The following is a 13,686-nucleotide window of genomic DNA, read 5'->3' as shown; positions in this document are numbered from 1 at the left end:
TCCCTCCCTCCTCCCTCCTTACATGCATACTCACCTACCCTCCTCCTCGATACTTCAGCCTCCATCAATAACCCCCCTCACTTCCATCTTTCTCTTTTTACCCCTTTTTTTTATCTTTTTTTTTAAATCTTCTTTTCCCTTCCCTCCTCCTCAAACTGCCACACCAAAAGCCTTTGAACTTAAAGAAAGGACCCACCCTCCCCCTCCACCACCCACCCACCCCCCAGCATATTCTCTAACTGCACTAACCTTTTTCCTTCCTACTTATACCTTATTAATTACTAATTATATCTCAATTGATCTTTTTTTGTGTACGTACGTTTGGAGGAACAAATTTGCCACAGCATGTGCATGCATGAATGAATAAGCCTTAGGAGTTTCTAAGGTTCCTGGATTGTAGAGATACAACTTTTATAATAGTCTCTTACAATAGAGACAGTTTCAGTTTAGCGATAATTTACCTGACACGTTACATTTATAAATTGATATGACAATTCATGTATCATAAGTGCTATATAAATTGTCATATATAAATTGTCATATGTCGAGGACTCATCTTATTAGCATTACGGTTCAATGATTTAATATTATATTTATGCATAATAATAAGACATTCTAATCTAATCTATAAATTGTTTTCTCAGCGACTTAAATTTTTAGAGTAATGCTAAGTACCATCTTTTTATTTTCCTAAAATCCTCTTAAAGTTGATGTAACTTTTAAAATCACCATTAAATTTTAGATGAATCATATTTAAATTTTGATCTAATTGTGATTTTGAAAGTCATATCAGCTTTAAAAGGATAAAAAGATGGTACTTAGCATTACTCAAATTTCTGACTTGGCATCCCGCTTTAATAACAATCAACTGTTTAAGGATTTCACCATTGATTTAAAATCCTTAAAAGTATTGAATACTTGGCTGATTAAAACCTTAAAATCATAAGACATTTACAGTTTTGTCTTACTCTATTAATTACTAAATCAAATGGGTAGTTGAAGTTGTGGGAAATTGGAAAACCCACCCCATAAATGAATCATTTTATAATAGGCCGATAAACGGTCGCATCACCGCCATCGTCATAGTCGTCATCAGAACGGGCTGTTTCACGTGGGAAACTTGGAATACCCACATGACCACCAACTTTTATTATTCAAAAAGAAGAACAATCCTCCTTCCTTTTTGTTGGTCTTCCATTCTATCCATCTGATTTCTCAGTTCTGACAGACACTGTGTAATCGTGTTCGTACCGTCTCCGTCCTACTGTCACTCTAATCTTTCTTTACATTCTTTTCGTTTTAAAATCTCTATTATAATCCAGATAATTATCGGCTGAATCGGCCACATTATAAAAAACAATGAAAAAACAGGGACTAGTGGAGGTGTTATGTCATAATTCTCAAACATTATTGTGTATTACACAGAAAAATATGTAGCAAATGTGGGATGAGATCGAACTAGTGCTAATTAATGACGTTAACTGGATCTTTGATTTGGGAAACCCACATCGGATAATCACAAAAAAAGGACGGCGTATTAATATTTATAATAATATGAGAAAATTTACTTTTTATGACGAAGACTTGTTGTTGGGTCGGGCGGAGTTCTCGGCGATCTGAGCCAGTGACTGGAGGTTGCACCGAACGATGGTGTCGACGAACACTGAAGTGTCTTCCCTGGTGTTCCCGGGCGGTACATCGACGACGTAGGACTCGATCACGACGGTACCGTTGCCAGCGGGTGAGGGGTGGAGAGTGGTGACCGACCGGTAGTTGGCGAGGCGGTGGTCGCCACCGACGACGCTGAAGCTGATGACGTGACGCTCTTCGTCGAGGATCTCGAGGCGCTCGGTGCTCCGCCCGGCGGGGAGGCCGGAGACGACGCTGACCTCGCGGAGGGTGCCCACGTCGCCGTCGCCGACGACGACGTGGCAGCTCTTGACGAAGTGCTTGTAGGCCTGGGGGTTGTCGAAGCGGCGCACCACGGACCAGACGGTGACGACCGGCGAGGAGATCTCTTGCACGACGGCGGAGCAGCACTGGTTGGGCCCCACCGCGTGCGTGTGGTAGCGCGCCACAGTGTCCGGCACTTGGGTGGCGCACGTGAGAGGGAACCACTCGTTGTGCACGCACTGCGTGGCGGTGTCGGTGGGTGTGGCGTTGATTCTGTGGAGTAGGAGTGAGGATTTTGAGAGCATTTTCGGACGCTCTTTTTGTGTCGATGGGATTCAGAACTTCAGATTATGGCCTTGTTCACTTTTGGTTGCATAAGTTTGTGTGGAGGTGGGTATAACGTATTGTGTGTGTGTGTGTGTGTGTGTATATATATATATATATATGCTTTTGCGAGAAGGGTGGGCCAGGGGAGAGATGGGTTCAGCACCAGCTCTTTCAGAGGTGGTGCTCTAAAGGTGATCTTTACGGTGGGCGATAGAGAGAGAGAGAGGGGGGGGGGGGGGAGGGGAGGGAGGTTGTGGGGAGGGGGTTGGTTGGTTTGTCAGAAGAAAGAAAGGGTTAAATTAAGGTTCATGTGGGGAGATAGAATAGGGATAGTGGGGCTGTGTTCAATTACAAGGGTGCCCCTAGGTTTTTATTGGCAAATTACAAGTCCACCCCTAGCTTTTTATTGGTTTTGACTATGAGATGCCTGATTTATCAACTTTGGTACATAATCTATTTTCGATCAAGTTTTATGCAATGAGAATTGTATGTTTATTTTATGTTTTGAATTAAGGCTATAATCGAGCTAAGCCGAGCCGAGTCAAGTTTTAAGATTTTAAGATTGGCTCGTTTATGAATATGCTTATTCGAGTCAAGCTATTAAATGTGTGTTCAAGCTCGTTTAAAATTCGGGCTAGCTCGAGTTAAGCTAGTAAATTTTTTAATATATGATCTGAACAGAGTTCAAGCCCGAATTTTAAAATAACTTATAAACATTTATCTATATTATAAATATAAATATTCAGTAATTTATATTACATATATTACTTAATTACTAACATACATACTTAAATTTATATAACTAATTTTTAGTTATAAATTAATATATATTTGTGTGTGTATATATATATAAACAAGTTAACAAGTCAGGCAAACAAATTGGTCGAACTTTAAACGAATTTTCTTGAGCGAGTTGAGTATATATTATTTACTAATCGAGTTGATTTTCACAATAACGAGCGGGTTTGTACAATATCAAGTTTGAGTTTGAGTCGAGTTAAACCGAACAGGTATAGAGTAGATTTTCGAACGGATTGATTTATTTACAACTCTATTTTGAATGGTTTGTTATTATTTTTATTTTGTGAAAAAAATAAAAATAAATAAATAAACAAAGATAACAACCATCTTTTGCTCTTGCAAGTTGTAGGGGTTCCTGCGTCATTTGGTATCCCAAAATCCCTTACCAACTGAAGTGGCACATTGGTAATATATGTGGACAAAAAGGTCCATATGGCATAACTGCTCCCAAAAAGATTGGCAAATAGACGATCAACTTGCGGGAGAAGCGTAAGCCCCATGATGAGATAAGGATGTAATTTACGCAGTTGATTAGGGTTCTGATCACAAAGACCAATTTGAAGGAAGACAAATTGGACCAATTCCCTTTTCCCACATTTCTTTTACTTTTTTTATTTTATCCTCTACTAGGCCAACTAGGCCGAGTAATGCCGGCAACATATTTTTATCTCGCCGACCTGATTTTTAAAATTATTATTAAATATGAAAATAATTATTATTAAATTTTAATTTAATAATAATTTTAAAAGTCATACTTATTTATTACAAATATTTTATATAAATTAATGTAATACGTTTTAAATTAATGATATGCTATGTTAATTGGTGTAAAACGAGTATAAAAAGTAACGTTATTCTTTTTTGTTTTGTCTTTAATAAAGATTGATTTGCACTGCTGCATTAATATGATAAGATATTGATATTCTCACCGCAATTTGTTTGAAAATTACAGTACCTAAATAATTTATAATGACTAATACTACACCTATAATCATTTTATAATTCGTTGACAAGTGTTAGCATTTGATTGGAGCAACATCAGTCATTACCAAAAAAATAAAAATTATAATACCACACACTCATATGTTAACAAGTTGTAAAGTAATTATACATTTAATTCATATAACACAACCATATTAATTGGAAAACAATTCGAATTTCTTTATCTGCACATGACTCTTCTCTTCTTTAAAGTGAGCCCCTTTTCTGGTCCAAGCATCAGGGGGCCAAAACTTGACCATTGGGCACGTGATACCACGTGCTTGATTCATGCTAGTGGGTCTCTGGTCCTGGGCCTACTCTCACCTGACTCTTCAGCTGGGAGCCGTCGAGAAATCTTCTTGCCTGAGTTTTTTTTGTTTTTGTTTTTTTTTTCCTTTTTTTGGGTAAATCACTTGTCTTTTATAGTGTCGTGTCCTTGAAACTTCACCTACTTTATTTCATCTTAGATTGATTGTTTTTGGGCACTAAAGAACAGCTTGATTGATATCACCAGCTTCTATCCACTTGACAATTAAACATTTGTGCCCATCTTCCACTTGACATTTAAAAAAAAAAAAAAAGCTATAACAATGGTCCTCATTGTAAAAAAAAATTAAATATTGTTTGATGTATATCTTTCGCGAATATGATTTTGATTCTTGGTCCCTAAAGGGTAGCTCAATCGGCTGTGAACCCCGTCTCATGAAGCGGAGGTCACTAATTCGAATTCCCTTCCTCTGGACATGTCAACAAAAAAAAAGATTTTGATTCTTGAATTAAATGTTAATAATTATATATTATATGCAAGAGGTGTATAATTAATTCTATTTTAAAACCAACTTCAAAGTCTTCTAATTACCAAGCCTCAAAGAATCATACTACTTGCCCACATGCCTGCAGGCTGCTGGGATTATTAATACCAATATTTTTTTTAGTCTCTTTTTTTAGCTTATAATTTTATCAAGACTGTTTCTTGTTGATAAAACTAAAAAAATACCAACAACTAAATAAAAAAAATAAAAAAAAATAACTAATTTTAATTAAAATAATCGCCAATTGCTCTATTGTCGAGTGAGATTATAAGATTATTTATGAAACCAAACTAAATCAAAGCTTAATTATATGAAAATGATCCTACCTGATAAGATGAGGAGAAGCAACGTGGGAATCATTTCGGTTTGGGAAGACAATAACATGGGGGAAATTAAAAAGACGTGCATCTTTGAATCCGATGCTAAACTTTCTCAGGATTGTGATTGCCTGATTGGCAAGTGTCATTTTCATGCAAAGGAAAATTAATAAAGTGGTAAATCAGTAATTAAGGAAATTGCTCGTTAATTATGTCGTCCTAGAGAGAAAAGCACATACAAATTAAGGTTAAGTATACCTTTGTCTTTTAGATATTCAAATCCAAGCATATATAGTACACAATTCAATGCATTGAACCAAGAAAGCATATATGGCTGCATGGCTTTATAAGAAACTCAAAGGTTAAAGAAGAGAGTAGAATATGTATGGTGATGCTGCAGAACCAAGCATGCGTTCCCTATATGCCTTGACAATATTATGTTTTTGCATAAAACAACAACAGAACAAGAGTCATATCTCTCTCTCTCTCTCTCTCTCTCTATCTATATATATATATATATATATATGAACAGATGTGTTTCTTACACTTCTTAATTTTTTATTGTTGGGGAACCTACCCCCTTTCGGTTTTAGTTTGGCTTACTCTTTCTTTCTTTTAGATTACATTTCGCTTGTACCATTTCTTTATTCAATTAAAAAATAAATAAATAACAGATGTATTCATTTTCAGGTGTGGCTAAGATTATAAAACCTGAACAAGAGTCATGTGGATATACAATTGACCTCTTAATAAATTGCATGTGCAGATGTAGCCCCTCAGCCAAGATGTTTTAACGGGTCTAATTGTAAGTGTTAACTTTTTTTTTTTGGTTATAATCTACATATATGCTTAATAGTTTTTTCTCTAATTTTTTCGGGTAATATTTTGTTACGATACCCAAGTGTTCCACGTGGTTCAAGGACTAAGGTACAAGCTTAACCATGCTTATATAAACTTTTGGACATTATTCCCTTACAACTTTGCAACTCAATTTTCAGGGATGGGTTCTACTTGATGCTTATATCATTTGGTATAAAAACTAACCACCCATATCAAGTATGGAATCAAATAAGTTGCGACTTTTATATGTTTCAAACTTTGAATATCTCTGTATTGGATAATTCACACTTTTCTATATTCATATATAGAAGTTGTGATTGAATGCCTTTTATTCCATGACATTAGCTTTTGGAACCATTTTGTCACGAATATGAAATGAGTCATTATGTATATTTCCGTCAATAAAGTGGCACTTGTTAGTGCCATTAGCATTTTTGTCACATCAAATTCAAATTTTAAAAATTTAAAATAATTAAAATATAAAAAATAAAAAGGGTAAATGAAAATCTTAACAAAAACACAAATTCAAAAAATATTGATGAGGTACTAATTGACCTCACTTTATTGGACGAAACACATGGGGATGGACCAATTTCTTTTTTGTTGACATGTCCACACAACAAGAAGCGGAGAGGAGATTCAAACTAGTCACCTCTGCTTATAAAGCGTGATTCTCAGCCGATTGAGATATTTCTTAAAGACCGAATGACCCATTTCAAATCCACTACAAAGTTAAACAATTAAACTCAATTTTTTAAATTTCAGAAAATGATCATAAAAAAGTATATTTACTCATAAGTTTATTATACATTTACAAAAAAAAAAAAAAAAGAAAAAAAGAAAAAGTAGAAGCTAAGTTTTACTCAGAGAGACAAATGTTGATACAATGAAAAAAAGTTAAAAAAAAATAGATTAAAAAAAAACAACAAAAAAGTTTTTACTTTTGTTTATTTATCTATTTTTGTAAAGTCAACAAATAGACTGATGAGTGATAATGATAGAGCAGTCGGATTGAAATTTAAATATTAGATTTTTTAGGATAATTTCAAGATAAATTTTTTTTTTTAAAAAAATGTTATTCATTATTATAAGTAATTCATTAAAAAAAAATACTCTAAATAATAAACAGTGAAACGATATAATCGAGAGTTAAATCCTCACAACCACTCTGAAATCCCTAAATTCGTAAATTCCTAACCTACAAAATTCAAAAAATAAAAAATATAATATTGACATAGAAATCTCTGATTGGCTCAGACGAAGAAAATGAGCGGTGAGTATTTCTGACTAGTCGCGGAGGAAAAACGAGACGATCTCCTCCTTCACGACAGAGTTCTCTCTCCTTCAGCTCTTCTCGCAGAGAGAGAGAGAGAGATCAGAGTAATCCTTGGGCTCAATCAACGGCATGGATCAGATACTGAACAAGGTCGGCTCGTACTGGTTCAGCAATAAGGCTAACAAGGAGCTCAAATCCGCCGGCGAGGATATCAGCGTGCGATCTCTCTCTCTCTCTCTCTCTCTCTATTAATCTCAGAATGAAATTGTTTCGTTGTATTGATTAATGTCTGTTATCATTTATGAAAACGTTAAGCTGTCATCAAATTAGGGTTCTTATGATTTCGGTTTAGGAAAATGGATGTTCAGGGTTGGATCAATAATTGATTTGTTTAATTGATAATTATGGATTTAAATCGGATCGAATAGTAATTAAATTAATGTAATTCGTAAATCAATTTATTTATCACAATGAAACGGACATATTTACTTCCTTTTTTTTTTCCCTGGGTAAGTGCTGTTTACATTTAATTTTTGTCGATGCAACTCGTCGATTATTATATTTTAGTCCCGTATCTTCATAAATAGCTAGATTTCTTGTATTTTTAGAATTCTAAACTCCATTGTGCTTAGTGGGAATGAGGGTGCAGTGTATTGGATGAGGCATTGATTATGGGATTGTGATCCCTAGCAATTTTCTGCCCAAATGTGACATAGCTCACATAGGACTTCTTACCTTTCGGAGCAGGTGGCCGGACACTTCAAAATTTATTTGAGTAGGTGGGTCCCATATAGACTCTCTTACAACAATTTGGGCAAAAAATTGCTGGAGATCCTTATCCTTGATCTTGTTGCTCACCGTAGGGGTTTGCAAGTTTGTGTTTTAATTTATGTGATAGTTAGGAGCTCGGAGTCTTGGAGTGTCTTATTTGGTTGCTAAATATGCTTCAACTTCTTGTATAGCGTAATAAAGTTTCAAATTTAGGTGATCGATGTGGGACTGAAATGAAGTGAATGATCAACCATAATTTTGCCATTTCCTTTCTTGTTTTAGGGTTAAATGTGAAAAATGCATTCTGATTAGTGCCTGGACAATCTGCTTGCACGCCATAGGCTGATGCAGGTCCTAGGCAGGGAAAGTAGAAAGCTAGTCACGTTGTTGCATCCATGTGCTTAGGAATGTGAAAGTTTTTATTTTCATGTAGATGAATACAACTTCTGCATTTCTATTTATGAAAATAATGCTGGATGTGATCAGTTCTTGTTTGACTAAATAATAATAATAATAAAAAAATTGACGAGTGAATCAGTTTGTGGCTTTAATAGCATAAGAAGTAGTTAAGATAGTAGAAGAGGACTGTAGTACACTAAACAGGAGAAGGAAAAGTACATTAGCTTCCATCAACCGAGTTGGAGCCTGAAAATTTCTATCTTTAAAATGTGATCTAATTGATATGCACTTATGTCAAAGTTCTAGTTAAAGACATTTTCATTTCCATGCCAACTTTTTTTACTATATTACCCTCTGCTGAAAAAAAGTAATTAGGGGAGATTAAGCTTTATCCACATGTGATTTGGGTCGAGTTCAAATTGCCAACCCTTGGTTTAAGAAGTTATATTTTACGGTGTGAGGTCGAGTTGTATTTGCTTTTGGTTCACAAGTTTAATGTTATGTATTCATGCTGTAAGGAGGTTGCTATTATGTTTTATGGTCTTTTATTATTAGGCATGTGTTTACGCATCCAAATTTATTAAAGGATGTGACCTTAATTATGTGGGTAAGTGTTATATTTGAAATCACTAGTTGGCGACTTAAACTCGACCAAAACCACATATGGATGAAATAATTTACCCAAAAATTTGTTTACATATATCAATAGTGTATCTGAAGATATGGCCATGCACATCTAGCCTCCTACTTTTGCACTTTACCGTTGATGCTTGATAAATTTGACATGTAATTCTTACTTACATTTTTTCCACTGTAATCAGTCATTGTCAACCAGTATCGAAGGTGGAGCCAAATGGTTGGTTAATAAACTCAAAGGTTTGTGTTTTTAACATATTGTTTTACTTTTTCGATATTATTTTGCATGTGAAAGATTTTTTTGTTTTTTCATTTCTTAATCCATAAATATATTCTTTGAAATCACCAGCGGGTTGGGGGGTATTTATAGACTCAAAACCAGATTCTCTTTCTTGGGAATTGTAACAAGTTTAGATCCTCAAAGATGAAAAAAGTGTGATCTGACATTGATGTTGTTCCATAGGTCAGATTTAGGAAATACAAGAATAAGTTCTTCGCTTTTGATAACAGAATATTTGATTCCTATTGTATACACCGAGTCCAACAGTATAATCAATGTTTTGTGTGCAGGGAAAATGCAAAAGCCATTGCCAGATCTGCTAAAGGAGTATGACATGGCAGCGGGGATCTTCCCACGTGATGCCACCAACTATGAGTTCAATGAAGAGACAGGAAAGCTCACAGTCTTCATACCGGCAGTTTGTGAAGTGGGCTACAAGGACTCATCTGTCTTGCGTTTCACCACCACTGTTACTGGGTATCTGGAGAAAGGAAAGCTAGTTGACGTAGAGGGGATAAAGACAAAGGTGATGATATGGGTAAAAGTGACTTGTATCTCATCCGATGGATCAAAGTTGCATTTCACAGCTGGGATGAAGAAAACCAGGAGTAGAGAGGCTTATGAGGTTCTTAGAGATGGTGTAACTGTAGATAAGTTCTAAAGCTGGGCGCTTGTGAGATAATATGTGTTTATAAGCTGTAACTCATCTTTTAATGCTTCGATCCGTTTGCTTGCCTATTCCATTATTGACTAATGTAAGGACGAAGACCGATTGAATGATTTAATCAAATTTTAAATATTTCTAGAAAATTTATTTTAGATTGTAGAATTGCCCCTCTTTGGACAATGAAGACAAACAGGCCATTGGTGGTAAAGTAATGTTAAGGATAATCTTTTTACCTTTTTAATTATTAATTAAATAGATTGAGTTGTGATTGATTTATGTACTTTTATACTCAGGTCTCCATGCGACTTGAATCCGATACGTAAACACAAATTGTGGAAAGAGACTATTCTTTCACTTGGCTTTTATTATTTTCAGTTGTTGAATGTCTTCAAAGAAAATGAGGTTTCAAATCTTTAACAGATGGGCTCTGGGATTAGAGAGGTTAAAAATGATGAATTGTAACCCTTATCCTTTCAAGCTACGGATGAGGGTATGATTCCCAACCCGCTTATATCTCTATATTACCCATATTAGTTTATTCTGCACAGAAGCTTTTATATTTAACATATAGCTTGAATAATATATTTTATTAGAATTTATAATTATAAAAGCTAGATAAAGTTTTTCTTTAAATTGGGTTGGAGGAATATCCTTTAACCTAACTAGCCTATAAAATTTAAAACTATTTATCCAAAAGAAAAAAAGTTGAAATTTCAAAAAGTAATAAACCGTTGGATTTTAATGACGAAACTGCAAATTTTAAAGGGTTCCTAAATAATATAATTCTAAAACTCTAGTCGTAAAAACTGTTGTAGTTAAAAAATATTCTTTTTAAAAAAAATTTTAAATTGCATTTATTATATTTTTAAATTGACCCCTACAATAGTAAATTTCACTAGTCAACAATTAATTGTAATCACAAAATGCCAAGTAGAAGTGAAGGAAAATGATAAGATTTATGGACCTAATATGACCCAACAATATGTCAACCTCCAAAATTAACGTTTCATTGGGGCAATTGTTTAGAACTTCCACAGACCCATGGAAAACAGAGCAAGAGAGTGGAAATACAACAGCCATTATAATTCCCACCTAATTAACGATATATTATGAAAAGTATTTGATCTGAGCACACCAGTACTCTGCATCATATTATATATAAATCCCAATCCTTTCCCTGTGAAATACCAGCACCACTAATATGGACAATGGCTGGGTTCGTGTAACTCAAATATTGCAGGCTGCAGCCACAGCAGAGCAATTTCTTTACCAGTTGGCTGCCTAATGGGGCTGCTTGCTGATAATGTAAAGAGAGATTTTTGTGGCCCCATTAGTTAAACTGAAGAGTTGGTGCCACTGAGCTGTTGAAAAAGGGTTTTTGATGCTTCATAGGTAGACCAGCAGATTGCAGCAGCAGGTGCATGGAAGAGTATCCTGGGTATCCATCCTCTTACAAGCCCACGATATCCATCCTTTCTCACGATGCTTTGGATAACGGCCCCAATCGAACTGCTGGAAAATCTATCACAACCACACACGCCCTGTGCAATCACAAGAGAAACCTTGAGATCATACAATAATGGCATGATATATATACATCTCAAATCTTATTAAAAAAAAAAAATTCCGCAAACTAACATGCTAGTCTCTGCAGATTAAATGCTATTGAACCCTCCGTTCGTAGAGCGAGAGAGAGCAATTGAATTGGGTTGGCTCAAACTAAGGGATGATAGTTCTTGTTTATGTTTTGGATTCTGAGTCGTGTTGAGGTATAAACATAAGACTATATAAGTCAATTATAACCCAATTCATTTAATTAAACTGGTCAAATTCTTAAATTTTAAAAAGCTAGTTTTATGTTAGATTCGTCAATCGTGTTAAAAATTGATAGTCCTATTGCGTGTTTGGGTTCAGGTCATGTGAAAGTATAGGTATAAAACTATATGCGTTAATCCTAATATGATCTATTTAATTAAAATGGTCAGATTTCAAAACCCTAACCGGCTTCACACCTACTTCACATAAACTCTAAGTCTAACTCTCATTCCCCACATGCCAGAACTGGAAACCTGTATATTAAGTAGGCACAGATCACCATCGTGTGTGAGTGATTCAGTAGCAAAGGGTAGGTGTTGAGTAAGTTATGTGGGGGCATCGTTGCTTATTTCAAGATTATTGCTACCTACGGCCTGATGCAACTGACATTTCAATGGGACTAAGATCGAGCTATAACTGAAACTACTTAAAAGAGCACTTGTCGCCTTTTTATTGGTCTTCAAAACATTAATTCTGTGATAAGTAGGGGTTATTATGATTTATGATGAGAGTTAGCGCCTACCACCCCTTTCTATCTATGCTATGGATGGAGATTTACAACATATTTTTTTAACAAACTGTTGTAAATTGCTGAGAACCCAATCCACTAACAGTAAAAACTTAGTACATCATATTAAACATGACCACTTAAGAAAGTGAATTTGAATAGAATAATTTTTTTTTTTTTTTTTAAAAAAAAGGTGAATTTTGATCGTCGCACGTGAGACTGAGGGAACCAAAACCTAAGATGTGCTTGACAGGTTGTACTAGAATTTGAGGACGTGGACATGTAGGCAATATACCTGGCATTGCAACTGAGTTTTGACAACATCGAGTGGGGTTGTCACCGCAGCAGCCAGAGCCCCGGCAACAGCTCCAGCGGTGGCATGAACAATCAACTTCTCATCATCCCCAGCAGTTTCTGGAGAAATCTCCATTAACCCTCTCTTCGCCGCCTCATAGGTCGCGAAATGAACCGCCGTGAAAGGCGCATTCATCACCACCGTAGTCCGATACGACGCGTAGAAAGCTCCGATTCCCTCCTCCATCAGCACCCTCTTCACGCAGTCACTCACACCCTTGTAAGGACTACTCTTCAGCTGCAATCTCTGCTTCACCACATCCATCGGCGTTATCACGGCATCGCTTGCCACCGTGGCGAAAACCCCCGAAACGGCGTGTGCAGCCGAGTTATTCGGATTCCCACCGGAAAAGGCCTCTTTGCAGAACTCATAGACCGAAAAGTACACGGCATGGGCGGGTCCTGCGCCGAGCCCCATTGCCCCAATACCGCGATAGAGTCCAGCAGGGCCTTCGAACTTCAAAATGGAACCGAGGGCTTGCCGGACACCGACCCGTTCGATAGCGCAAGATCCACCGATGGCCTGCATTCGGGTTTTCAGAGTATCGACAGGAAACATTGCCATGTGCTCAACGGACCCGGCCACGGACCCGGCAATCATGTACTGCCAGAACTCGAGGCCATCGTGGGTCGGAGGCGGCGATACCGATATTTCGGTGTGGAATTCCGGGGATTTCGACACGCCTCGGAATTTCGGGGAGGCGTCTGTGGCCATCGTAGTGGGTGGTAGTGCAGAGTGCAGAGTGCAGAGTGGTATATATTGGTGTTGGGATTTAAAAGAGTGAATAATTGGGGTTTGGGAATCGCTTTCGGATTGAGTTGAAATGGGTGTTGTCTCTATACACGAATTATTGTAGAAGAGTTTTAGAGATTTGGAGCAGTGGAGGGTACAGAGCTTTCATTCTTTTTGTTTTGGTTTCTATTTTAAAATTAATAATAAAAGAGAATTAGAGGAAGATCTAGCTCACAACAAGTTTGAAATAATTTCATTTAATTTAGTTTGGAGTAA

At 36.3% G+C, this 13,686-nt stretch overlaps 3 protein-coding genes across 3 annotated transcripts; 1 reads left to right on the top strand and 2 right to left on the bottom strand.

The window, feature by feature from the left end:
• Positions 1-1,375: 1,375 nt before the first annotated feature.
• On the bottom strand, positions 1,376-2,345 carry LOC132192246 (abscisic acid receptor PYL4). Its single transcript, XM_059607522.1, has one exon. It carries the CDS (start codon positions 2,196-2,198, stop codon positions 1,572-1,574), a length of 627 nt encoding a protein of 208 aa, XP_059463505.1. The 5' UTR covers positions 2,199-2,345; the 3' UTR covers positions 1,376-1,571.
• Positions 2,346-7,194: 4,849 nt separating this feature from the next.
• LOC132191670 (uncharacterized protein At5g01610-like) lies at positions 7,195-10,152 on the top strand. Its single transcript, XM_059606762.1, has 3 exons — positions 7,195-7,463; positions 9,239-9,293; positions 9,624-10,152. Exons 1-3 carry the CDS (start codon positions 7,377-7,379, stop codon positions 9,992-9,994), a joined length of 513 nt encoding a protein of 170 aa, XP_059462745.1. The 5' UTR covers positions 7,195-7,376; the 3' UTR covers positions 9,995-10,152.
• Positions 10,153-10,933: 781 nt separating this feature from the next.
• LOC132191840 (uncharacterized) lies at positions 10,934-13,510 on the bottom strand. The gene is made up of 2 exons (XM_059606954.1): positions 12,619-13,510; positions 10,934-11,541 (listed from the first exon to the last, which is right to left on the bottom strand). Exons 1-2 carry the CDS (start codon positions 13,390-13,392, stop codon positions 11,335-11,337), a joined length of 981 nt encoding a protein of 326 aa, XP_059462937.1. The 5' UTR covers positions 13,393-13,510; the 3' UTR covers positions 10,934-11,334.
• Between the last annotated feature and the right edge of the window lie 176 nt (positions 13,511-13,686).

Source organism: Corylus avellana, chromosome ca9 (assembly GCF_901000735.1).
Source record: "Corylus avellana chromosome ca9, CavTom2PMs-1.0".
Taxonomy (NCBI): Eukaryota; Viridiplantae; Streptophyta; class Magnoliopsida; order Fagales; family Betulaceae; genus Corylus; species Corylus avellana.
This window is presented reverse-complemented; position numbering and strand designations above follow the sequence as displayed.